The sequence below is a fragment of the Coturnix japonica genome, chromosome Z (genome assembly GCF_054131305.1).
Source record: "Coturnix japonica strain WE chromosome Z, WE-NBRP24, whole genome shotgun sequence".
NCBI classification, from domain to species: domain Eukaryota; kingdom Metazoa; phylum Chordata; class Aves; order Galliformes; family Phasianidae; genus Coturnix; species Coturnix japonica.
Window position 1 is genome coordinate 65,332,513 of NC_140702.1, and position 27,567 is coordinate 65,360,079.

The following is a 27,567-nucleotide window of genomic DNA, read 5'->3' on the forward strand; positions in this document are numbered from 1 at the left end:
TACTACTGCCTGCTCCAGCAGGGAATATTTCTGGTTCTATTCTTTTGTTCCTTTGGTGAAGTCTGAAATGTTGTTTGTGAGAGTGAAGCAATATTCATGCACTTAATTATCTGCAGAAATTCTTTGGGATCTTCATTCATGCTGGCCTTCAGAAGTTCCATTTATGGATGAAGTTTCAGTGTTATGGTAGAGTTACAGTGTAGCTTTTTTGTCAGAATGCCTCTGATGTTATTCTACAGTTATTGTAGTTATTCTACAGTTCCCTTTCTTTCTGCCCTTCTTTTTTACCTCCCTACACAAGGTCTGAGCTGGCAGAAGATGAGAGGTACAAGATGAGGAGTATACAGATTCTGAGACACAGCGAAGTGCCCCTTTACTGTGCTTGTCAGTAAACCCTGCCTTGAGTCTTTGGAGAACGTGCTGATCTGGAAGCAGCGTTATATCCATAAGTAGTTTTTGTGTTGAAAAGGTGTTTATTTTTCATAGTTTGGATGCAGCCAGTGTGTTAACCCTGCTCCTCTAGCATAGCTAAACTGTGATCTGTATAACTAACTTCAAGTGTAGTGTGATTCTTCCTTTCATCTCAAGCTGTCTAGTGTAAGAAAACCAGGCAAAAACTTATCCAGAGCCTTTCTAATGATACATCACGATTTTTTAGTGCTCTTAAAAAGCAAAGCTGTAACTCTTCTTCCTCTCTTGCAGCAAGCTGTTTTTCTGGCAGTTTTTTTTTTCTTGATGTGTACCTGAGAAAGAACTGCTGGTTAATCGTGGAGTAAGTAATTGTGGAACAGGAAAACAATATTTTGTATTTTAAAAAAGTAGTCATATCCAGCTTTTATTTTATTTATTTATTTATTATGATGGTGGAGCAGTTGAGGTGCTGATGTATTTATCTCAATTAAGCTGCGTGTAATGGGCCTTCTTTGCAAGGCTAAATATGCAGCTTAAGAATTGTAGGCAGTATGTTAGCTATGAATATTCATCGCAGAGCAAGTGACTGCAGCACCTGTTCACTTGTTTTGCCCTAGCTGGGGAAGGGGAAGGTAGGCCACAGTAACAGCGTGGGTCAGTTTCCTTTGTGTGGACACATTTGCACTGAGCATTTAGTAAAAAAAGGTAAAAATAACAGTTGTCTTACTGTGTACTGCTACTGATTACTTGTTTTTCCGTAGCTAACCTGCTTGTTAAATGTCAATTTCAGTAATGTTTTCTTTAGTTTCAGAATGAAGTATTGATGAAATATTACTGCAGAAAGATTTAACATGTATAATTTTTATGTCAGAAGTATGCATGAAATAGAACAAAGCTGTTCTGTTCCTCTAAATGATACTGCCTGTAAACCTGGGTGTGTGGGAGCACATAGGTTGTGTGCTGGTATGACGAAGACTCTTAGTGCAGACCCATAGGTCAGCTCCACCTCTTAACTCACTTTGAATTACAGTATTTCTGCCCTTTTGTTTCATTTTGTTTGTGGTGAACCATTAAGTTGATAAATGGTATGCCTTGTGAGCTACATCGTTGTGATTGGAAAGGCATTAAACATTTACAGGACCTATTGCTGTTTGTGGGTGTTGCAGGCTGCTGTTCATCACACCAGGAAGTTAGAAGACTCTTGGGTTTTTTGCGTATCTGCTGCTAGTTTTCTTCTCATGTGTAAGCTGCTTATTGCTGTACAATTTCTAACAATCTCCTCTTATGGTTTTTTGGATAGCATCATGTGGTTATAACCAGTCCTTACCTTACAGACTTGCAGTCTGTTGTATACAGACAAGGGTTGTACCACAGATTTTCTGCTTTGCAAACAGTCCTCCCAATTTTTACTTCTGTAGAGGTTTGTTTCTTCCCCATCTGACACTCTCAACTAGGAGAGAACCATTCCTTACCTATTAAGTTTCAGCACATTTTTCGCGTGTCTTAGTGGAGGAGGCAGGTACAGCACTTTCTGGTTGGATTGAGGTATATGCCAGGAGGAGTGCCAGCGCTGTCTGAAGCACCAACTACAACTGCTTTGCTTATGTAGCTTATTTAAATACAGTTTCTTCTTTAGCAGCATCTGCAGACTGTGTACAAGACTTTGCAGTTGTACATCTCAAACACTAAATGGAATAACTTGTTCCTTTTAGTGCAAGAGCGGTGCAGCGGGTGGCTTTTTTCTTATCTCACAGTGAGCATTTTGTGATGTGGCATTCTTAGGAGATTGTCTGTTTCTTGAAATTTTTTTGCTCCTGGGTAAGTGAAACAAAGGCTGTTCTGAAAACAAAGGGCTGAAAGGATTTAGGGAAGTTCAGACAGTTTCATTTTGTACACTTTTTTTAAACATCTAAGACATTGCTCTGGAAATTCATTATCTTTGCAGTGACTGATGAATAGGGATGGTTCACCTCCTTCAAAGTGAATTACTCTGCTGCTCCTCTGTTTGTGCTAACCTACTGCTTTACTTTGTACATGAATTATCACAACTGTGTGGGGAAAAAAGCAGGAGACAAAGGTAGATGTTGTATTTAGGGGCTGATACCGGTATATTGGTAAGTCAAGAGGAGAGAGTTGTAGTTGTGGTGTTACCTAGTCAGTCCAAATTAGTTTAGCGTCCACCTATTACTTAGCCAGCATTAGACCCACTTTCTCTGCATTAGAAGGACTTACAGGATTTCAGCTTTTCTCGTTCTGTGAGTAGAGCCTGCCATGTCTGGTAGGTGGCGTTAATTTTCTCTGCAGCAGCTGGTTTGGTATGCAGTCCTCCATTCGTGACCTAAGCAGCACTGATAAAGGATCCTGTTAGAGCTGTTGCTGAAGGCTGCCTGGCAGCATTAAGGCCTTCTGTGTTTGCGCCTTGGGTGCAGCAGGGAGGCATCACCCGCAGCTGTGGGGGCTGCCAGGATAGCTGTCCCGCGGGTATTGTGTGCCATATGGCCTCATGCTCAGCAAAAAAAGGAGGGGATGGGGGTTGTTGGTCATGGACTGTGTGGTTCTCAGTCTTATATGTGGGAGGTGGTGAGTTATTTTCCTTTATTCTTATTAAACTGCTTTCATATTTCAACCCACAGGTGTTTGACTGGAGTGTGGGTTTTGGTTGTTTGTTTGTTTTTTTGTTCTCTCCCCCTATCCTGCTGAGAGCAATCTGCTGTGGGGCTCAGCTGCCTGCTAGGGTCAGCCCAGCACCAGAGGCCCTCACTGTGTGCAAGTGCTGTGCTGAGAGATTCTGCTTGTTAAATTTGCATCTGGGCAGGATGTGATCTCTTTGTTTCTTTTCCTGCCATGTTTGCTTACCGCAGGGTGAAGTTACCTTTTGAGTGAAATAACTGATCTGGAGGATTCGAGCACCAGTCAAACATTTCTTTCAAAGTGGGGCTGGATTTTATGCTCAGTAACAGTAGCTGGTAGTGTAGAAATTAAGTTGCAGGTTATGGAACATACTTACTGCAAATTTTGCACAGCATATGGAGAATAGAAGTTGGACTCTGATGGAAGGCAGCATTGCATGAACTGCACATTAATTGAAGTAGCTGTCTGCATGTGTGCACCTAGCCATGCCAAAAGAGAGGATTCTGTGTCTTTTCGTTCCTAAAGGAGCAGTCAGACTTCTGAGTGTTGCTTTGTTAAGGGTTCAGCATAGTGCATGTTTAAGTTGCTTCCTCTTCAGTAAAGCTGTGTCTTTTAGATCTTCCTTTTGGTGAAGAGATATATGTCTGTGCATATGCTTACAAAGCTGGGTGGTAGTATTTAGCTTTAATGCTTTCAGTAGTCAACCGCAATTGCTATTTGTTATTCTTGTTGTGCTGTCTTGAGTTAGTCAAATACCTGACAAGTTTCTTGTCAACAAAATTGCACCTTCCAGAATATGCCTGCTTGCTTTCCTGAAGTATTTCTAGTGCTTGGCTGTCAGAGCACTTCTGAGACTGTGTTTACAACCTCACCTTGTGTTCATAACTAGACAACAATTTTTATTCCAGTAAAATGGCTAATGATTTAAATGTCATTGAAACTGGGAAATAGACTGCAATCTGGCACTAAGTTCTTCAAATCATTGTACTTGGGTAGTGTACAGTTCTTCACTTAAGTTTGCTTTTCTGTCTTAAACCTCTGCAGTGCTGAGAAGGCAATGTCTTGCCTGAATTATAAAAATAACCATGAAGAGTTGGTTAGTTGTGGGTTGGTACAGTTTCTTAGGGACAGTAAAGAGTAATCACTTTTTATAATTACAAATTAAATATCCAGATATAGAGCTGAAATGTTTTTCCACTGACACATCAGAAAATACAGAATATTCTTGTAGAGGAGTTTGTCTTCTATATTCTCAAATTTCTTTTTTTTCCTTGGTACTGTTTCTGAGGTATGACTGAAGAATGATGAGTGTCTCTGTAGCATTCTCATTTTTTCCAATTACATAGAACTGTTTCTTTTGCTGAATCTGAAATTATTTTGTACCCATTTAAGAGCTACTTGCAAAATGAGACTCCCTGTTTTCTTCACCAGATTTACAGAGAACTCAAAATTGTCCTTCTGAATGCATTCACATTAGCTGAAACTGGGTTGTGTGTTTCTTTAAAACAAGTTAGTTAGGAAAGAAGTTAAGATTGAGATCTGCCAGATGTTACTGTTGCCAAAACTAAAAATCATTTTTTTTTGCATTTCAGCTAAACTTCTTGTCTTATAATCTAAATGTGATGAAACAACTTTGAGTGTCTTCTCCAGAACAGGTTTTTTGTTATTTGCTTGTCTTCCAGGTCCATAATACAGGGAAGAGAAGGATAAACTGTGAGTGGAAGGAAATGATTATTGAAGAATTCTTTAAGCAAGACTCTAACCCTCAATGTTTTGTTTTCTGCCAAGCATGAATAGGTTGGGCTGAGACCGTGCAGTTCCCTGACAAAAGAAATTGATTTGGGTCTTGGCAGAGAATACTGCCACAGAAAATGAACTTGGTGTTGTGTTTTAACCCATTTGGCATCATGCACACTGTAGAATTATGGAAAGTGAGATTTTCTTAGTGGTAAAAAAATATAAAAATAAAAAATCTATAACTTTTATATGTAGGGAATGGTATGCAAACTTTGAACATTTTTGGAAAGTAAGAGAGGATTCGTCATCATTTTCTGTTGTTCACGTTTTCCCCCAGCTCCTTATGAATGTGATCAGATATGCTGGTAAAAAGACTTTTGGTTCTCTTTGGAATTAAGGTGCTTTGCATGTTTACAGTCTCTCTAAAGTTACTTAAAGAGCTGACTGAGGGCCTTACACAGGTCCATGTAAAGACCTAGTTGAGGAGAAACGCATGCTGGCTGTGCAGGAGAGGAGCATAGAATTCCTGTCATTCCTCCTTTACTTGCAGTGAGCTGTCAGCACTTTGAAGCTTATGAACTGATAAAGCTGAATTTCCAGTTTTCCTGGTTGCAAAAAATTCCATTGCTTTTTTGTAATGATCTGTAGTAAATATACAGAAGTAGTATTTGAAATAATTGTTTAGACATTAAAATGGAATTAGCGGATTTGTTGAGTGTATAGTTTTACGCAATAAATAATTTTGGGGGGGGGGGAAAAAAGAAACCTCTGTAGCAGCCAACAAAGCAAACAGTTATTTTGGTATTTGTACAGGTCAGACACTTAAGTAGCATTTTTGCAGTGCTTTTGGTAGTTTTTATAACTTTTGCAGCTGCTTTTCTTGTTTCTAAACATAGATGTCAGTTTGCCAACAATTCCTACTAGTGCGGTGCTGTGTGTTACCTAAAGTTATGCTACTTAGCCTTGTTATGCAGACTGTGGTTTTGAAAGTGTTGACACGATGGATTCAAATTGTCTAATGGCCATGCAATTATTTCTTCAAGGAGTGACCAGCTTTTCCTATTTGTGTCACCGAGAATGTGGAAAATTCTGGGTTTTTTTGTGCTTTGTGTTCTTTTTTTTTTTTACCAAATTTGTTTGCTTGTTTTTATGTTGAGAAGCTTCTTGCAACAATTCTCTGCAAGAATAAACATAGGTAATTTTTTTTCAGAAGAGTTTTATTCTAATATAAGCACTTCCTGCTCAAAAAAAGAATGTTGTTCAAGTTTTTAGGATTGCTTGGAAAAGTCAGGTGCTGTTTTGTTGGACTAATACCTTGATGAGTACGCTCAGCACTGAGTTAAGCATACATTGCATCGATCTTGACTTGCACCCAAGATCCAGCAACTGTGTTTGTTCCTCTTTGTATAATGAATCACTGTCTTTCAAGGAGTTTCCTTATCTAAGAACTCTGTATTACAGCAACCCGGTTATTGACTTTTTGTCTGTATGAGATTTTGTGAAGTTGCACTGTCACTGAGAACAGGTTTGCTTACCTGCAACAATACCAGGTAATATTTCCTAAGCATCAATTTTACCTTCGGCAATGTTATGTAAAGGTTCTGAATTCAAGGTTTCCATTCTGTTCATTGTCCTCTTCTACCCTTCTAGGCCGGGATCTCCATTTAGTTGCAAGATGTGACGGGAATACCCAAGGAGATGTAGTGTGTCTGATAAGGAGTAGTGATGGTAGATGCATTAGGAATTCATAAAACAAACATTTTTGGTCTACGTAAAGGAGTGAAATTTTATGTTAAAACACAGTTTATAATAAACCAGATGCCTGCTTTATCCTTTTTATATACGTACTGCTTATAGTTTGTATTTTACCTCTTTGAATATGAGAACAGCATTAAGGAGATGTTGCAGTTTTTTAGGTGATTCTTGCTTTTAAACGTTCAAAGTGTTAGTAATAAATGCAGAGGCCTATGTAAAATAAACAGTATATTAAGGTGGTTTTCTTCTTTGTGAGAGTTACGATAGCCCCATGCTCCTTAATTTGCTGGTACTTTTCATTAAAAACAAAACAATAAAACAAGTGTACTCCATTAAACATCATAGTTCAGAAGCAGAAAATAAAATCTGTTGTAGCAGCTTTAGAATTGTGTTTGCAGAGGGTGCAAAGGAAGGGCATCAACCATTCTTGATGTGGAAACAGTGGCAGAAAAACACAGTTTTAACCCATTGCAATGTGCCTGGACAGTGTATGCAGTTACTCATTGCCCTCTGTCCTCCCCAGCTCTCATTCTGCAGATCCAAACATAAGATGTTGCTTCAGTCAGGAACTCCTTGACTGTAAAAGTGAGAGTTCTCTCACTGCTGTGGTCAACTCCATTGTGAAGTACATCATAACATCAAGCCTATACTTCAAGAGAAATCATCTCTGCCTGTCTTTTGCAGTAGGTTTCAGCGTGTAGTGGATAATGATTTGGGATTATTATGTTTTATCTGTGCTTTGTGTTAGCTAATAATAGGTTAGCAGACACCTTTGAAAGAGCTTGGTATTGCTTCAGAGAATCATAAAACGATGCTGTTGCTGTTCTGTCAGATTTAAATAATATAACTTTATAACTTCAAACTTATGATGATTAGGGTCATCTAAAGCAGGGAGCTCATGTTAAGTGCTGAATGTAGTGTTTAATACGCTCTTTATCCAAAAGACAAATGTGGGGTTGTTACTGAAGGGGGTGCTCCTGCCTCTTGCTGTCTGTCCCAACCATCTTCCTTTTTCTTTCTTTTTTTCCTTTTTTTCCTGCTTATTTGCTGCCATTGAAATCATTTCAGCTGCTCAGTGAATCAGATGAAGGAACTACCATTGGCTTTCAGAGAGACTGCTTTCTCATACAGCTCTCTATGCAAATACTGCTGTGGACTCAAGGGTGAGAGTAACAGTGAGTTGTCACCAAGTGCAAAAGCAGATACTGTTTCTCAGCAGAAGTTTGGGCTCTTTTGAGCTGCCTTTTTTGGTGTGGCTCTCAGGTGGCTGGAAATGAAAACACAGAGGAGGACTTACCTCCTCAAGTTTAAGGAATTTTGTGCAAGGTAGGGTTTGAAATGCAGTGATTTTACCAGTCACTAGAACTGCAATGAGAGGAAGAGCAATTGAAATGATGTATGGAAAGTAGTGATTCAAAAGCAGTTCTTAGGCTGGCAAGGTAATAATGCACCAGGGTATCATTTTGACCTCTGTTTCTTTCCCTGATTTTCTTTTTTTCTTTTTTTTCCCCCTCCCTGGTGTTTCTTGTTACCATGTTAAGTACTTCTAAGTACATTAAAAATGTGAGTCTTTCTCTCATTACTGGGATGGCTATTCAAAGTGATCATTTGAGTTTTCCTGCTTCATTATGCATCATGCTGTGTAAATGCCATTAGTAGACCTTCATAATTGTGCAGTGCAGCTTATAAATTATATCATACTGTTTTGCCTAGGCCTACAAATAACCCAAACTGACTGAGTACTTCCACGACCCACACTTGATTTATCTAGTCCATCTCAGGTTATGCATCTGTTGGCAACGCTTTTTCCTTTTCCTCATCTCCAAAGGAGAAACGAGACACTTTGCATTTCTTGTGTTTCCAGAACTGTGGCTCACCATGACGTTTCCAGCATTGTGTCTTTATTATACTGGTGTGTTAATTTAGGAAACTGATTGAGGAGGCCTAGTTTAATTGATCTCAGTAATGCCCCACAATGCTGCCAGGCCTGTTTTTTTTTTCTGTATGTTTATCATCTATGACTTCTGAGAACTTAACATGGTCTGCCACGTATCAGGAAGAACAGAAGGCAACGAAGAAACTACTGCTTGGGAGAATTAGGTATCTTATATAAACATAGTAGTTTTGTACTTTAGAGGCTTTATATGGCTACCTTTGACACAGCATTTGAATGCCAGTCATGCAGAAGTAATAAGTTTCAAAGATTGCTTTCCTTACTAAATTTTTGAAATCTTTCTGTTTGTGTATTTTGTAAGAGAAGAATTTGGAATTTCCTGAGTACAGGCATGTATGATTTTTAGGTAGCTCCACTGATGTTTTTTGTTCAGAATGCTCCCCTTTAATTGTTTCAGTTTTGTTACAGTGGATCTTCTGTTCCTCTTTTTAACAGAGGGTGTTGGGTGAGGGTGTGAGAGGTACTCTGAGATCTGCATATGAAATGAAAAGGCCTTTATGGAGAGAAATTTAGATTGGGCAGCATTACTTCACGTGCTGTCATAGAATGGCTTGGATTGCAAGGTATGTTATTGATCATTCCAACCTCCCTGCTGCATGCAGAGCCAGCAACTTCTCCATTTAATACTAGACCAGGCTGCCCAGGGCCCCATCCAACCTGGCCTTGAACACCTCCAGGGACAGGGCATCCACAACCTCTTTGGGCAGCCTGTTCCAACACCTCACCACTCTCATAGTAAAGAACTTCCCTGTGACATCCATCCGAAATCTTCCCTCCTTCACCTTAAAGCCATTTCCCCTTATTCTGCCATTATCTACCCTTGCAAAGAGTTAACTCCCCTCAGAAGCTTTGCTGTTGTGGCTTTTCATACATGTAAATTGAGTCTGAGCTGAGCCTTCAGCCAAGCACTGACCTCTAATACTGAATATTATTGAGTCTGCAGAGTTGAAGCTGAGCCTGATGAGCCTGTTCTCTAAATAAATGAATTCTGTTTTTTTAGCAAGTGGGTCATATTAACTCTCAGTAACCTTCATGGACTACTGCGTGGCTTTGTGATGTTTTTTAATTAAGACTTAGAAAACTTCCATTCATTTGCTATGGTTCTGTGGTCTCTAGAGTGATCTGTAATAGCTTGAGACTTGCTGCATTAGATAAGGAGATGCACTGAAAGTCACAATCTAACATGTGCTGAAGAAGGTTCTATAAACAGATAGCCTTAACCAACTACATTAAGCATGCTTTGTGTTACCACGTGTATCTTCAAAGTCTCAGGTTTGGAGCTCTGCAGCTACTAATCCTCTTTTCTTATGAATCTGTGATGTTTTTCAGAGTTCTCTGCCAGTTTCTGGTTTTTGCAGAGTATAATAGAACTTCTGGTTTTCTATTACGAGATATTTGAAGAATTGGAAAGAGGATGTCTTTTTCTATAATGGGAAGAAGCTTTTAGTAACTCTTAAGGGTAAAACAGAATGTTCTGAAGTAGAATATTACATGGCCCCACTCAAGTCCTTTGTCCTCATTTGTAATAAAATGTATTTTTAAACTTATCTGTTAGAAACTTTCTTGGTCAGTATTTTCAGGTGATGTCTATAAATATAAAATAGCATCTGCAATTCTGTTGTATTTCTTTGCCATGCTATTAGCTGACTTTAATTTGTGCTTGAGACAGAGAATACTGGACTTCTTTTGTAACAGAACAGGACTCACAGTTTCTTGGAACTGAATAGAGCAATGAGATAGGTGGGTGAATGACTGTTCACTGGCTGTTCAATACTAAAGTGAAATATTTTTGAATTTATGTTCAGGTTTTTAAAGTAACATCAATTGTGTATAAATCACATTTGACAGTAATAGTTGCCATACACCACTGGTTATTCTGGTCATGTTTCCTCATTCTGATTGTGTACAACTGTAGTGGTCATTACTGCAGTAGCTTTGGGGGTCTCAGATGGAGAAAGTGTTATCAGTTGGTTGAAGTTTTTCTTAATAATCAGATTCCATAATTTGCATAAGACTTATGGATTTTAAGTGTGAACAAGTCTATACTGAATACCTTAGAAATTGAAAATCCTTAGGAATGTATTCTAATACTTTGCAATAGCTCTCTTTCTGTAATTGTGCTTAGTTGTATTGAGTGATTCAATAAAATATTTAAAAGAGATTGTATACATAGAATCCTTTGGTGCTGTTGGTGCAGTATGTGTATTCTAAGTTTACTTTTCTTGCTCTGTTTTTTTTTTACAGTGTAATCAGATGCTACAAGGCTTTTCATAACCAGGGCGATGTTGGAGCTCCTGAAAGGCATTTGTTTATTTGCGCAGGATTTCTCATAATTTCTAGCAATCTTCAGATCTTTCTGCGCATGTCCCAGGGCCCTACTCCTCTTTAAATATAGTCTTGTGAAGTTTGATAGTCAAAGATATTGGAATTAAGCAGGGTAAAGAAGTTGGGAAACAAGTGAAAGTGTCAGGGTACACTGGTAGGACCTCTCCAGTTGGGGTCATTTCCTTTCTGTGGGGTATGTGCATCAACCCAGACTCCTGTTACATTCTGCATGCCAGCATTTGTAGGACATGGCTTCCTGTATATGTTTGTGTTTTTTGCTTTTTTATATACAGACCACAGCTTTTGGATTCCCACCGCACATAGGAGGAAGCTGCAGGAGTTTTGCTTAGGTCAGCATTGCTCAGCCCAATGTATTGGTAAGGGTAGCTTGAATGTGTGCCAGTACAATCATGTGGCTTTTCCCCCTCTTCAACTGGAAACAAAAATAAGATGGCTGCTCTCCATAGATGGTGTAAATATGTTGTCTGCTATCTGGTACGCACCATATGCCTGAACAGTGAAATCCATGAGGATCATAGGAACTCGGTCTCTGATAAATGCAGGTGTGTGTGAGAGTTTAATATCTTAATATCACATAAGCATGTAGCAGGGAAGCAAGCTGCTGTAAGAGAAGTGTGTTGTGGGTGAATGGTGTAGACATACAGCTGAAGAGGCAAAGTAAAGGCAGGGAATGGTGGATAAGGCAGTAGGGTAGGTAACACAGTGGTGTTAGAACTGTGGTCAGGATATGGATGGTGTTCAGTAAGTAGCAGCTGTGGTGATCAGTGGTTTACTGGACAGAAGTAAAGAGCTGGGAAATGGGCAAGAGAACAAAGCGAGTATGTGCTTCACCATGTGATGGGAGAGAAATGTTTTAATGAGTGTGAATTTTGGATAACCTATTTTTTAAATAGAAAGAGGGTGTTAGTCTTAGCTCTGTGCTTTTCTGTAATTTAGTGGAAAGTTTGAGCTTTCAAAGTTAATACAGTTGCAAGATTCTACTATAAACATTATTTATTTCCCTTTATGCTTGTCTAGCAAAACTATTTTTTATATTGCAATTTCTAGGTCAGCTCAAAAGAACTTTTCTGCTGTGTTTCTGTAAATAAACATGACAGTTGTAAACAGTCTAAGGATCATTGAATCGGTGTAGATTTAAAACTGTCTTGTGAGCTATTCATAGCTTTGTGCTATTCTGATGTGATTGCTGTCAGATAAAAACAATTACAACTCACTGCCTTCTAAGTCTTCCCCACCACCATTGTCTGCCAGCTTTGAATGTTTATAAAATCAGTAAAGGCTTGTAGGAAAAGTGAAAAATATTTGGCTTTGTGTTGCTGGGAATATTGGTGCTGTTCAGGAACATCAAATAGTGAAATGTCCTGTGCCTGTCAATAGTGACCTTTGTTCTGAAAGCATTTTGGGACTGCTGGGCGTTTGGAACATAACATAAAAACAGGGATAAAATGTCAAACTGAACCCTTATTGTCTTCATTGCTCTATAACCAGCAGTGTCCGGGCAGCGTTCAGGAACTGACGTGCACAGAAGGACTTTCAGTGCACACTTTGTACTCCTGTGGTAATTTCCCAGATTGTGTACTGCTTGCAGAATCCATTTAGAAGTTATTTGAAGAAAACTTTCACCTTCCTATAAAAACAGTCTAGTACTTACGTAGACAAGGAATTTGTCTTTGACAGGTTAAAAAAAGATAGTTTCAGTTGCCACCCTCTAGTTCTTGTCTGGCAGAAGGAGTAGTTGCTTCCTGTGCAAACAGTACACTGTTCTACAAAGCTTCCTCTCTGTATATTCTCTCCACCCTTTTCATTCCTCTTTTCTTTGCTGTTCACTTATGACCTCTTTAATAGGTAGTACCATAGTGCTCAACATTATTGTTTTTCTTTTCCGTTTCTTTGACTACATGCATCATTTGAGGTGGGTGTCAGGGAACTCTTTTCAGAGTGGAAGATAAATGTCTGCTTCTGCTTTGTTTCACCAGAAAGCTCAAGTTAATTTAAGGATGATTTAGTTAGACTGCTGTGTGCTAACTTCACCTTCTTAGAAGGTTCCCTCAATTGACTGACATTATTGCAGTAAGTTCTGAACAAGGTTGGTCAATCAGTCTGATTGAACTATCTAGAAAGACCAATTTAGTGGATTGTAAAATGTTTAGGATGTCACTGGCTGTTATAAAATACCTTGTTCCTTACTGTGCTAATATAGTCTCTGTCTAATGAGACGTTCCTTATCTTGTGGATACCCTGCAAACTTCGAGCCTGAAAAAAAGTTGAGGCAATGGACCTTCTCATGACTTTAATGTCATTGAACTCACTAGACAAAGCAGTTCCTTTTTTGAAGATCATGATCCCTTTGAACTACCTTTCGGAATTGCTTCATTAAATCATCAGATGGTTTTGCAGTCTCCATCCTCCCAGGTTTTCAAGACCTGCTTGGATAAAGCCCTGCATAATTTGGACTGACTTTGTAACTGAACCTGCTTTGAGCTGAAAGTTGGAATAGAGATTTCATGAAGTCCCTTCTGACCTGAATTATCCTAGGATTATTCATTTATCTACATCACGCAGTCTGTGGTTGTACATGTTGGATAATTGATGAAACAAAGGGTTTAATGCTGAGTAATTACTGTCACCTCCTTGACAAATACTTTAAAAATAAATCTGTCTTCTCTTAACAAAACAAGGAAGTAATTTCGAGAATTTAAACTCTTTAGTATAGTATAGTATAATACTTCATAGTAGAAAGAAATATTCATGTATCAGCCCATAGCTGTTTGTTTGATTTTTGGTTTATATATATCTTGTCTGATTTCAGAAATTATTTTTTACTTAAAGGGCATAATTGATTTGAAATAGGACGTAGGAGTCATCGTTTTATTTCATAAAGCAAGTACTGCACCTTATCTTACATGCTTGTTTTTCTTTTGAGAAGGAAGTGGTCTGATGCCAACCAAAAAATTTATGGAGTGGCTGACATTTGGTAATAGCTGATTCTCACAAAAATCAGTTTTGGATAGAAAGACTGGCTAGATAACTTCCAGAATGCCTTTGCAACATTAAGGCCTTTTAAGTAAACATCTGATATTTCATTAACAACTTCGTAAAAATTCTGTGGAATTTTTACAACTATTGTTTGTTTATATATTACAGCTGTTCAAAGCATCTAAATGCAAAATGAAAACACATTAGCTAGGCCTAATTTGTGTTTGCTTTCGTGGACCTCTGGTATGTCTGTCTGGTGTCTCTGTGCACTGACAGATGTCATTTGCAAATACTGTAAGGTTGTGTTGCTCATGATTTGGGCTGGTCTTAGTTGCTGGGTAGGGTAAATTTTATGAGCGCTCTCCTTTTTTTCTGTTGTTTCCTGTATCCCAAAGTGACTGTTTTCATGGACAGGATGCATTGCTGCAGGATTTTTGGAAGGCCTTTCTGGGTCATACCATTGTTTCTGCAGTCATTTGTCAGAAGGAAAATCATTTCTTGAAATGATTTTGTTTTGTCTTAACATTACAGAACTTAAAGAACAGTGCTGAGTATTTAGTAATTAAAATGGAATCCTTTTTATAAGTCTTTGTCACTATACATGAACAGGAGAGTACAAAAGTCAATAAATAGCGTTTCTAACTGTTAAGGAAATTTACAGGGTGAGGTGTTCTGTTCTGCAGACAGCTATCAATGCAGAAATATAGATGAAGCATGAAACGTGTGATGTGGTTCATAAAATAAATGTGGTTTGTGGAGAAGTATGCCTCATGTTTCAGAAATATTAATGTTTTCAGGGGGTTTAGGTGAAAAAATAGTTACTGTTAAAAAATTTGTTGGAAAATGTTTTGGTTTGGTTTACTATTGTAGAATCACCAACGTTAGAAAAGACCTTCAAGATCACCCAGTCCAACTGCCCACCAATCACAGTATTTAATATTTTCCACTAATCCACATTCGTCAGTACAGTATCTACACATTTCTTGAATGTTTCCAGGGATGGTGACTTTACTACCTGCCTGGGCAGCCCATTCCAGTGCCTGACCACTCACTCTTTCACAGTTCTTCCTAACAAGTTGAACCTCCCCTGGAGCAGCTTAAGGCCATTCCTCCTTGTCCTGTCACTAGTTACATGGGAGAAGAGGCCAACCTCCTCCTTGCCAGATCTTCCTTTCATTGAGTTGAAGAGAGCAATGAGGTCTCCCCTGAATCTCCTCTTCTCCAGGCTGAACAACCCCAGCTCCCTCAGCCATTCCCCATAAGCCCTGTTCTCTAGACCCCTTACAGCTTTGTTGCCCTTCTCTGGACACACACCAGGTCATCAATGACTTTCTTGCAGTGCACATCCCAGAACTGAACACAGTACTTGAAGTGCAGCCTGACAAGAGCTGAGTACAGGGGGACGAACACCTCCTGTTCCTGCTGTCTGCACTATTTTTGATACAAGCCAGGGTGCCATTTGCTTTCATGGCCACCTGGGCACACTGCTGGCTCGTTCAACCGAGCACTGACCAACACTCCCAGGTTCTTTCCCTCTGCTCAGTCTTCCAGCCACTTTGCCCCAAGCATGTAGCATTGCCTTGGGTCACTGGTACTATGTTCAGACTGGGAAATCTGGTCTTCAGTTTGTGCTGATTGCAGCATTTGTTTGATCTTTCCATTTACAAGATGTTTTCTATCTTACTTAATGTTGATTTTTTATTTTTTTTTCTCCATATAATCATTATTTCAGTGTCGTATTGTTTATGGCATGTTTCTGTTTATCATGGAACTCAAATAAGCCTGTGAGATTCTAGTAATGCCAAGTGGTTGATGTCTTAGAAATATATTGTTTATTTTGATGTGCTTGAGCTCTCTGGCCTATCTTGCTGTTTTGTTTTCCGTCACTTTCCTGAAGTTTCCTAGTTCTTCAAAGAACTGACAGAGCCTCAAAAGTAAGAAAATTCATCTGTTTCTCTTTAACATTTACAGTACAGAAATGACGGTTTTCTGTCATTAAACTGTATGAAGGCAAGATAACTGCTTAGAGAACACAGCATACTTCTTTTTATTTGTGTTCAGGTGCATGTGGAAGTATCTGACTGTCTTTCATTCTTCACAGGGTTACACATCCTTCTGGAATGATTGCATCTCCTCTGGATTGCGTGGCTGCATGTTAATTGAACTTGCATTGCGTGGTCGTCTTCAGCTAGAGGCTTGTGGAATGAGGCGTAAAAGTCTGCTGACAAGAAAAGTAAGTGGAGTTATGTGGTCATTTTCACTTTTGTGTTGCGTTTCAGACAGTGCAGTAGCTGTAAATTACAAATGGTTGTAACAAAACACTTTTTTTTTTTTTTTTTTAAATGTGGTTAGAGATTGAGTGGTGGCTTAATCTGCATCCATGGAGTTTAAACAGTGAGCTAAAGTACCCTGGAAAATCTTCTGTGTTTGTTCACAGCTCCTGTTTGTTCTTGTTGACCTGTTCCTGTTGTACTTGGGAACCTTTCATAATCAGTTGGCAGTGGTGGTGGCCATGGTGCTGTGGCAGCAGTTGCTACTAGGAGCCACCAAACACCAGCTGTAATCTGCTGAAGGAACTGGCTCTTGCAACGTGGGCTAGATGTGGGCTGGAGCTGATAGGGACAGCTGACTGTCAGTGTGCTGGATGCATCCTGCAATTCTCAAGGCGCCCACAGTGCTGCCATCCCTGCACTGTAGAAGGAGACATTCCTGTGCTTTGGGCCCCTGGCAACACACAGATGTGTCTAGTTAAAATGGTTTTAGTCACTTGACTTGTGGAACAAACTCTGTAACCACGCAGTAGTTGTAGAGCAGATAGATTTTATTTGTCTGGCTGGGTGCAGGGGGTGTAACTCCTTCCTAGCCTGCACGCTGAAAGCAGGTAAACATCCCTATTTCTAGAGGGAATACATGCATATTCATGGTACAAGGAGTAGTTATTGCAATTAATTCTAGAAATTCATTACAATATTCCACACCCATTCTATGCCCCAGACTCCACCCCTAACTAATGACCCCCTATCATTTCCATTGTTATACTTTTATCTGTTATAATTTTAACAATATAACAGATGAGCCTTTTATTCGTTTCCCCCCTTTTCTATGTCCTAGCAAATTCTTTTGCTAAATTATTCTGTTATTAGCTATCACCTGTTTGTTTACACATCCACATAAAACAACATAGCATACAGATGTCCCCAGGAAAAGTAAATATATGTGTTGCCTTCTTAAGCTTAAGGGGTTCTTCAACAGTCCACAGTGGTTTTGCTGTCTTCTTGACTTCAGGATGGTGAATCCACAACACCTTTTCTTTCACCTAGATTGCTGTTTATGATGTTAATATTACCAAAAATGGTCCTTCCCATTTGCACATGAGCAGTGAATCTGAGTGGGATTTGACATATACATAATCTCCAGATTTAACATTAGGAAGAGATCCATCCAGTCTTCTTGCTGTTATGCCCAAAGCAGGTTTTTCTGTTTCTTTTAACTGCTGTTGCAGGCCTATTATGTGTCCTGTCAAGGTCTCTTCACCTACGTGATTTGAGGTACAATTCTGAATCATATACAGCCTACTATATGGCATTTTGAATGGGCTTAGTCCTTCCTTCACTCAAGGTTTGGTTCTTAATGCCATTGGTGATGCTGGGGGCCAAGTCACCACAGACTCCTGCCCTAACTTAATAATTTTCAGATGGTTTATTTTCTCTACTTGACCATTTGACTGTGGCTGATGGAGAGTATGTAATTGCCAGTCAGTCCCTAACAACTAGCTTACTTGTGCCACTACCTTAGCTACAAAGTGAGGCCCTCGATCAGAGGAAGTAGTTGCTGGAATGCCAATTCTTGGAATTATTTTCTGTAACAATAGCTTTGTTGGTTCCGCAACAGAAAGCCTCTGGCTACTCTGAACCAACTGGCACATAACAAAATCCTCCTTTTTCCTGGCAATACCATAAAAATCAGTTTGCCATTGTTGCCCTGGAAGGTTCCCTTTCCCAGTACGGCCCCTCTTGTACTCTGTTCGTGGTACTAGGATCATATAATTACTTCATCCCTTAGAACCAATTTCCATAAATTACTAACGGGCACAACAATGTGTCCATCTGGGTATGCACCCATCTGTCAGCTTGCTCTCTTCTCTAAATCATTAATTAGATTCCTATCATCTTTAGAATACCTTATAGGTTCTGACTCCGGTTCTGATATTTTAAATATATCATCTGGAATTAAAGTCAGTTCACCAGTTTCTTCTCCTTTAGCTGCCTGTTTTGCCACCTGATCCACCATCGTATTTCTGGTTTCCTCTACAGTGTCACTCTTCTGATGTCCTTTACAGTGTAGAGCATCCACACTCTTTGGTGGATTTACATCATGCTGAATTTGTTTTCCTTGTGTGTAAGCAATCCTTGCTCTTTCCAGATAGTACCATTAGTGGGTACCACCCCAAAAGCATCTGTCCATATATTTAAGGTTCTTGTCAAGGCAGTCATTTCAGCCTTCTGAGTGGAAGTCCTCACGGGTAGTGGTTTTCCCTCAGTTACCTTGTCAGTAGCAGTTACTGCATAATCCTGCCTTATGGTAGCCTTGTCTCACAAAACTGCTTCTGTCGATGAATCCAGGAATCCTCTGCATCATCCCGTGGTTCTTCCTGTAGGTCTGGCTGACTGGCACAGTCTCCATGCAGTCACACACTGCTGGTTTGGAGGTAGCTCTGCATTGCTGTCCTGGGCTTTTGCCAAATTGCTTCCTTCCTTCCCTTTGATCAGTTGAGCTTTCTGTTGAGAAACTTCATAACCACTGAAACCAAGACATTCAGCAAACACACTGTCCATTGCACAGTCCTCTTTAGTTGCTGTGGCATCCATGTACTGCAGTAAAGTTCCACCTTGGGATGGAGGAACCAAGTCTCAGGCTCATGAGCTGACCAGTTCCCAGAAATCATAGGGCTGTTCTCACAACCCTGGGTAACACTGTCCAGGTTAACTGATTTATTTATTTTTATCTCCCTGTATTGGTGTTTTTCTATTCAAAGGCAAATAATTTTAGACTTTCCTTAGCAAAACCAGGCAGAAAAAAGCATCCTTCAAATCCAGAATGACAAACCACACCTACTAAAATGTGTGGATTTGCCACCATGGGTTGTCAGCAATTCTATTCACTGCCCTCAAATCTTGTACCAAACTGTAGTTTTTGCCATCCAGTTTTCATTGGCAAAATTGGGGTGTTATATTCAGATCCCTATCCAGTTAGTAATCCAAAATCCATAAGGTTATTTGTTATTTCTTTTATCCTCCTACAGTCTTGCATCCTCAAAGGATGTTGCCGTACCCTGACTGGGCTGGCTCCCATCTTTAACTTCTATTAGGCTGCATTTTTGGCTCTTCCTGATGCCCGTGCTCCTGAGTATACCTGATTTAAGATTTCTGGGGGTACAACATTGCTTTTACCAGTTTGTGTTAAAGCTGGATGTAAAATTCTCAGTCAGTTGGTCTTGCTTGACACTCCAGTTTTCTTTACTAAATTTAATCTCTACATTCAGCTGTTCTAATACATCATGCCCAGGTAATGGTTTTGGAGTGCCTGGTGTGTAGAATAATTCATGTATTCTTGCATGCCCTCCAAGCCTGTATTTATTTGGTCCCCAAAAAGTAAGCTTCTTTTGCCGGTAGCTTCTACAACAATTACAGAAATAATCTACAGGTAACAATTCTTGATGTATTGCTGAATAAGAGATGCCTGTATCAGAATGTAAGCCTCTTCACCCTGCTTCCCACCCAATGGGGGTGGAACTCTCCCTGAGCCCTTCCAGGCTGCCCCTTAACCTCTTCCCTGAGGGAATCTCTGGGTCCTCAGGTCCCGTTCTGGTGCAGCAACAGTGACAGCTGCTATTGTTCCCAGTTTCCTTACTTCCTATTTCTGTTTCTCAATCAATTTTTCCAGATCCCTCACCTCTCTTCTCTGTAACGACTTGCCTGTTACACCTTGCTCAACTTTGCCTTCCTCAGCCTGTGTCTTTCCCAAACTCTTGTCACTTTCCGAACTTCAAAATCCACAAATCAAACAATACTTCACCTTCCACAAACACCCAGTACTTGGTCTCTTGATTAGGGGACTCTTTATAAATTATAAATATAATTATAAATCCCATTACTCCATTTATGTTCCTGGTTTATTATTCAGTATTCCCTCTGGCTCACCAGCAGTTTCTCCAGTGAGCCAAAATACAACCCAGGGGGTCTCCTCAGTATCTCTTTAGACACCTCTTGTCCCATAGCAGCCTCTTAGGTAGCACTTTCACAACATAAACATTCAACAACCATAAAGACAGGGACAATAATCAGTACAGTCTGTCCCCTGGATCCTTCCTCTCTCTGCCTCCCTCCAGAGCTCAGGCTTCCCTCTGTATTCCTTTTCCACGCTTGCACAGTTGCCCACCTAATCACACCTCTTTCTTCTCCAGTAAACAACATATCCATGATGAACATAGAAATTAGGCCCTAGAAATTGATCTAATTGTTCTGCTACTCTTACAGAATCCTCAATTAAGGGATTCATTTCCTTCCTGAGACTCTAGCATTTCTACTAGTAAAACCAGCCGGCGTTACCTTGACCTAAGAAGACTTCCCTAGGAGGAAAGGAAAACTTGCCAGGTCCCGTTTATGTTGTTCCCATTCCCTCAGTCATCGAGAGTGCGTACTACTCCCTCTAGGACCTTGCACGGGATCAGCAGCTCGGCCACCCTCCTTCTCTGGGGAGGTCACTTGCTGCTTTAGAAATAGAAGAGAGGGAAGTTACTTATGGGATTTCCCCCACCCCTTTTTCTCCCTTTCTAATGCTAAAACCATCGCGTCCTTGGGTGGCACCATGCCACAATCCCACTGCTATTCAGGGTCATTATGGAGAGTAAAGAACGAATAAGCGTTGGTGGCTTCCTCCCCTTTGCCCTCCCTCCTCAAAACCGACGTTAACTGTAAAAGGGTGTTGTAATTCAAAGTGCCATTTACAGGCCATTATTCATTGCTTTCCAACTTGTCTAACAACCACCACTGATTACAAAACTTGATTAAAGTTTTCTTGCTCAGGGTGCTCCCAGGCAATATCTCGCCAATGAGCCAAGGTGCATACAAGTGGGATTCAGATGGGAACCTCCTTTCTCTGTGTTCCCCCCATATAAAATCTTATTAATTCTTTGTTGTTCCCCAGAGTCCACGCCTTATAGCTAGTATATCAGCTAGACCTGATACGTGTTGCTCTTTAAACCCCAGCTCACAACCCCAACAGAAATATGCCGGTCTCCTATGTTCACTGTAATTCCTGGATAGCGTTACAGGTTAAGCATCTAACAACAAATACAGGGTTGCAATTACTTTCACGGTGTAACAAGCATCCAGTTGCTTTCAGATCACACAATAATACCACTCACAGCTTGGATCCAGCATTTAACATTCACACTATATAGCAGCCACTTATAAATTATCCGTTGCTGGGTAATGGAGTCTGCCTACTTGCCCATGGTGTAGGAATTCCCTGGATAAGAGCTATAACCAATGTCCCCAGCAACAATAGCACTTATATTATAAATGGAATTCCACAAACAATATTGTTGTAACAGAAACACTGAACAATTGCAAAGATAACAACGATGACAAACAGTTCCTGTCACGAAAAGAAAGAAAATCAGCTGGGGCTTTTGTCCTCCCCCTCACTCCCCTTGACCAGTCACTTTAAACACTTCCATTAACGGGAAATTAACACTTCCAGCCACCTCCCTCTCAGGAGGACGGAAACCAGGGATGGGACACACTTTTGTAGCTATGATCTTTCTGAAGTATTACAAAGCTTACATTTTAACAATATAACAGATTACCCCTTTATTCTCACTGATGTTTAAGATGAGTTTTTAAGGTTCCTTACTGAATTAAGCTGAGGATTAGAGGCTTTAATTTATTCCTTTTGCTGCTGGATTTTTCCTTTTCAAATGCATAAAAATTCTTTGAAGAATTTTTACTTCATCAGCTTCAGTGGATATTTGTTAAATAGCTTTACTGAATGCGTGGTCAAATATTTCTGTTCACCACAAATAAATGCTCTTTTGTGGGCTATTTCCTTATCAATATTATGCTTCATTAATTTTTTTTAATGTTTTTTTTTTTTTTAAAGGAGAGCTCCCAAGTTCCTCAAACATCTCCCAGCTTCCTTCTTTTCTGAAGAATTGAACCTCTGTCGAGGCAAACAGCTCCTACTTTTAGCTTTATGTAAACATATTCAGCACTGATTAGTTTGCACAATCTTTTTTTTTTCCCCCACAAAGCTTTTGGCTCCTTAGGCATTCAGGAATGTTCTTTAGCAGTTATTTTCTTTCTATGCAGACTTTGTCAGGTCTGTCTAACAGAAGTTTTAACTGTGCTTTTTAGGAAAATAGGAAAAATAACCTGTGCCATGCCCTTACTGCAGCATATGAACCAAATTCATGTATTCCTCCTTTTGTTAAAAATCAGATTTTGGGGGTTGGTCTGTCTGGTTTTTGACTTTGATTTTTTATTTTTTATTTATTTTTTTCTTTTTTTAAGCTATGTAGCATTTTAATGCTTCATTCTTTTTGTTGTTGAAAGAAAATCTAGAGCTTGTTTTGCAGGCAGGAGAGTTCTTTGGAAATGATCTAATATAAAATTCAAATGCAGTTGATTTCTGTCTAAGGAACTTCATGCAAGTACTGATTCATAATCTGATGCTTCTTCTACTTCACCTCTCAGTATGGAAATAATTCTTGTATTGCTTCCACTCTTATTTCAAGTCTAGCAGTGTTTAATACTGTATTGCTTTTTTGAAAACTAGGTGCTCTGATTTGTAACACAAACCCATATTATCATTACAGCCATGTTCTGAAGGGGAAAGTTTAACTTTCTATTACTTGTTCGGTTTTTTTTTCGAGTTTCCCTTCAGCTGTTAATAGTGTTTGTGGAGCTATATCAGGTAATCACTACGACTTAAAACTCATTCACTTCTCTGCTCAGTTAAATCTTTACTCGAATCATTGTCTTGATCTTGTTGTCTGATGTGGGACATGGGACAGAAGCAATAAGCTGAGAAGAAGAGGAACGGTGGGACAAGTTTTTTGGGCAGTAGTGCAGGCATTTAACTGTGCTTAAATGTCAGATACAGATGAAACTAAGAAAACAGGCAGATTGGTGATGAACTTTAGAGAGTCTTCCAATAGCAGTATGACTGGTCTTTGTGTTGTCTGGAGAGTGTAAAATCACTGCATTGTTTCAGAGTTGTATTTGCTGGTGCCGCTACTGGAAGCAAAGAAATGAAAGTTGAGGTTTGTATGTAAATAAAATAGTTTCTGAGACTAGTGGTTGTTGAAGGTGGAAAATGGAATTCTGTGCTGCCTTTTACTGTCTCAGAAAGCAAAACTAGTAATTACAGCTTTTTTTATTGTTTAAATAAATCTCAGCAATTCCTTGGATTTACCTCTGTTTTATAACTGACAATTCTGAGCAGTTCATGCATGAGTGATTTTTTTATTATTATTAAAACTAAGTAATGAAGAGTTCACTCAAAAAATGAGTGCATGAGGTGCTTAATCTTCAGTGCTGCTTAATTGCAGAATGATGTGGAAAATGCAAATTAAATACTTTATATGATTGAAATATTCTTAGTGGCTGGTTATGAGGTAAATCTAGTATGTGATAAATTCCTGGAGAATTGGAGTAAAGAAAGATTTCTGCAATGAGGCTGAGGATCATAATCTCTAATCAGGTTTGTAGCTTCTTAACCTTAGTTCATCTATTAAAAAGAGGAAAAAATGTTCCCTTGTGTGGATACTTTGTCTTCTATGATGGTTCAATTCACAACATGCCCAACTCAGTTTCCACTCTTATTGTGCTTCAGTGACTCTGGAAAGAATTAACTAAGAGATTTTAGTCAATAAATCCTTGTCCAAGAAAGGCAGATCTGTGAAGAGAGGAAAAAGATGTCTGAGCTCCCCTTATTGCATGTGTCCATGTGCTGAGAGGGAGAGAAAGGAAGAAAAAATACCATGGAATTGTAAAGCAAAATAATTTTTTGTTTTTATTTATTATTATTATTATTTTTTTTTTTTGAGGGGAAGGGTAATTGGAATAATGTGTTTAGTGGTGGTTCAGTTTGGAAGAGAAGACTCCTTGTAGCTTTCCTCTAAGTGCCTTTATGTTGAGGCTCATTCTGTCATCACAGATCATATGCTGACTACCTTCTTGAACCTCCTTGCAGTGGTAATAAAAGGTATCTTAACTCTACATAATCAAGGGAAGCTGTTTCCTAAACTTCTTAAGAGATCTTTAGTGAGTGTCCGTGTGGCGGTGGTGAGGATGTTGTGTTTGGAATTAGTTTCCTCTAAAGCAGGTCAGTAACTTCACACCTCACCAGTTAAGCAGGATGGTTAGTAGCAGTAGGCTGCTCTCTGCAGGAGGCTGGAGCTGCCGGCTGTAACTGAAGTTGCTGCGAAATTAATCAGATGGGAGACTTCAAATAAACTATCTGCTGCCAAAATGATAACTTTTCAATAAGGTAAATAGCTCGTGGTTGTTTTTTCTTTTTTCTTTTCTTTTTTTTTCTTTTTTTCCTGATCTTTAAAGAAAGGTGTAGAAGGTTGCTATTAATTGAACACAACGTAGCAACTAAAAACACTTGAAACTTGCCCTGGTGTATTTAAGGAACAGAAACTAAGAGAAGTTAAGAAAAACATGGTATGAAACTGGAAGAGATGTAATAACTTGGTATGTGGTTGATGAGGTTTTTGAGCTAAGCTGTGCTTCAGGCTTGTAAATCAGAAAGACACACGTGTTGTGTTCTGTTTCAAATAGGGGTTGTCTGGACTAAAATTAAACCCTGAACTCCTGATTGATGCCTACTTTGCAAAAATATTTTGCATGCTTTGTTTTTGTATCTAAGTGAATCTTATTCTTTGTAGTCTGCCACTCTTCCAGTCTTGTTAATTTTATTCAAATTTCAAATTGATTGCTTTATGCACGCCATCTAAAATGGAAATGACATTCCAGCAATGATCTGATAGCTGTTTAGAGATCTTTCCTACATTTTTTCTGTTAACACGGCCTAGAATGAAATTTTCACTTTGCTAAAAGGCTGCTTTTTTGTTGTTTCCGTTGACTTGCTGCCTGTTGATGGAGGGTTTGGGGTTTTTTTCCATTCTAAATTACATAGTGGTGTATTGGATCTTCTATATGTGCTCCCTGTTTCTCATCCTGGCTAAAATACTTTGCATTTCTTTCTAATTTCACTTTGTTGTCTTTGGACACATCTCTGGTTAAGGATAATCTTGTCATTACAAAGCTTTCTCACTGTTGCAACTCACTTCTGTTCTGCTCATCTATAGACTCTATGAAAACACATCTTAATTCCTTTGTTGTTTATAATGTGGGTTGAGTGACAGAGCTAAACTTGGGCTGTATTTCATTGGAATACTTTAAGCTTTTACTGTCTGACAGCCGGCACCTTTTGACTTTGCTTGAAAGTAAGATCTCTTACCTGCTGCTTCTCCTGTAGATGTGGAATTGTTTTGATGTGGCTGAGTTTTTCTTTGTTTCCTGTTATTTCTTTACCTGCATATAAAGTGCCAGCTTGTGAGACAATTGCCAGGTTTAATAGTTTGCATACGCAGCTTTGTATCTGGCAATTCATCTTTTCCTAAAGAAATAGCATTGTGGGAAAGAGGAATGTCTTCCTTATTAAATGCATTGAATTGAACTACTTAAATCTGTATCTTTTTAGTTTCATGCTGTTGTCTTTTTAGCCAGAAAAGGTGGTATTTGCACATGGTTTATAGGCATGTACTTTTAAATAAGCAGTTATTCAAATTCTTGTGCTCAGTTATGTTACTGTGATTTTTTTTTGCCAGTGCTCTCTGGGGGAAATAATTCAATTAAATCATTTTAGAATTGAGTGACATCAGTTTTTATATGCGTATAGTTTGCTTAACCATTAGCAAATGGAAAGTAACATTTCTCATCATTCTGTTCTGCAGAGCTGTAAAAATTACAGACGTTGAATTGAGCTCATAGTTTCCCATTGATCTTTGGGAGAAGAAAACCTGCCTTTTAAATTTTTGTAATTGATTTCTCAATTTCATATTGCCCAGGTGCTTAACTGCAGTGTTTTGAGTCAGTTGGTTTGAAACATTGCCAGCAGAGAACAGTTTAAAACTGTAGTGTCCTTCGTTTCGAGGAGGAAGGGAAGGACTACCTTAGTAGTTTATCTTCCTTAAGTAAATAAAAGTTAGTGTTAACTCACGCTTTATAGCTGTAGTTTTAGTTAATTAACTTTTGATACTGGATAACTGACTTAACACAGATGTTTTTGTAATTAAAATGTTGAATAGTTTTTTATTAATGAGATATTTTAAAAACCTGCATATTCTTAACAAAAAGATTTGTCGCTTTTTTTTTTCCCTTTGTTCTCATTACTAGTGGATTTTCAGAGTTTTTTTGTTTTTGGATGTTTGTGGTGTCTGAATTAAGTGAAAATATTGTGTTTTATTCTGTCTTAGGTGATTTGCAAGTCTGATGCTCCTACAGGGGATGTTCTGCTTGATGAAGCTCTGAAGCACATAAAAGAGACCCAGCCTCCTGAAACAGTACAAAATTGGATTGAACTGCTTAGTGGTAAGCCTTGGACATAAAGTATTTGCTTTTTTTCTCCCCTCAATGAAGCAGGATGCTTGGAGTCACTGGAGATTATACTGTTAGATTTTGGAGAAGAAATTATGCAAAAATTTAATTAGTCTGCCTTCCAGAGTTGTTTCTGATTGTATGTAGCCTTTAATCAAGTGTAAGTAACTGTTGCTTTCAACTTAAGTTGGTACGGAAAGGATCTGGGTGGAAGTGTCAGAGAACGTCTCAGCCCTGCGGTAAAATGTGTCTTCTGGTAATCTGAAGTGAGTCAGGACTGTGCCCTGGAGCTGTGACTGTCTTTACTGTCTTTCTTTATAACTGGAAATGAGAGCCAGTGGGAGCCTGGAGTTTAGCCATATGGATTCAGCACTCAGAACTTTGGGTAAGTTAAGAGGCTACCCTTATGGTTGTCACAGTTGAGAGTGAAGATTCAGCCATCAGTCATAAGGAAATAATAAAGACGAGTTCTTTTTTTTTAATACCTGGGGAAATGTAACAAATATTTTCAAATACTGCATATCACTTTTAGTTGATCTGTGTGGTTTGTGTGCAGATCTTCATATGAAGCTAAACATTTTTTGGGGAAAAAAAAAAAAAAAAAAAAGGAAAGACATCAGTTTGATTTCATTTTTACAATTGCAGTTAAAACTCTTAATATAACTCTCCAACAGCTGTAGTCGTGGGCTGTATAATTTAAGCTGATCAACAGCCACATTTAATAGCATGTACTGGCTTTTTTGTCCAGTTCTCTGCTTCTTTGTATTTCTGTTTTTCCTGTACTACCTCAATAAGCCTTCCTTGCTCTCTCATGTTCTCCTGCACAGTTCATACTTTGTCCTTTCCATTCCTTCTTTCTCGTTCTGTGAGTGTTGGTCAGTAGGTAGAGAGAATGAAAGAGTTCTTGTCAGTAGGGGGCAGGGCTGCAGCACATCCTCACGATTTAGTCTGTTCTTGCCCAGCCCTCCTTCACTTCTGCAGCTTGTAAAGGCAGTTCTTTTCCTCTTCATAAATACAGACATTTCGCTTTAACAACATCAAGTTTGTACTGATTCAAAGAAGTTTATGCAATAACTGAAATATAAT

General features: G+C 39.0%; 1 protein-coding gene and 1 long non-coding RNA gene across 5 annotated transcripts in view; one reads left to right on the forward strand and one right to left on the reverse strand.

The window, feature by feature from the left end:
• GOLPH3 (golgi phosphoprotein 3) overlaps positions 1–27,567 on the forward strand; it is a 36,993-nt gene that overhangs the window by 3,866 nt on the left and 5,560 nt on the right. For all 4 annotated transcript variants that reach the window (XR_014939160.1, XM_085528262.1, XM_015848346.3 and 1 more), the window contains exons 2-3: positions 15,912–16,043; positions 26,361–26,475. Coding sequence is in view for 3 of the 4 variants with exons in the window: in XM_085528262.1 (XP_085384388.1) it covers positions 15,912–16,043; positions 26,361–26,475 (247 nt within the window). In the remaining variant the exon portion in view is untranslated. The remainder of the gene's footprint in view (positions 1–15,911; positions 16,044–26,360; positions 26,476–27,567) is intronic.
• LOC146754153 (uncharacterized) lies at positions 14,191–23,845 on the reverse strand. The gene is made up of 2 exons (XR_014939161.1): positions 18,699–23,845; positions 14,191–18,656 (listed from the first exon to the last, which is right to left on the reverse strand). It is a non-coding gene; the product is annotated as an uncharacterized LOC146754153 (long non-coding RNA).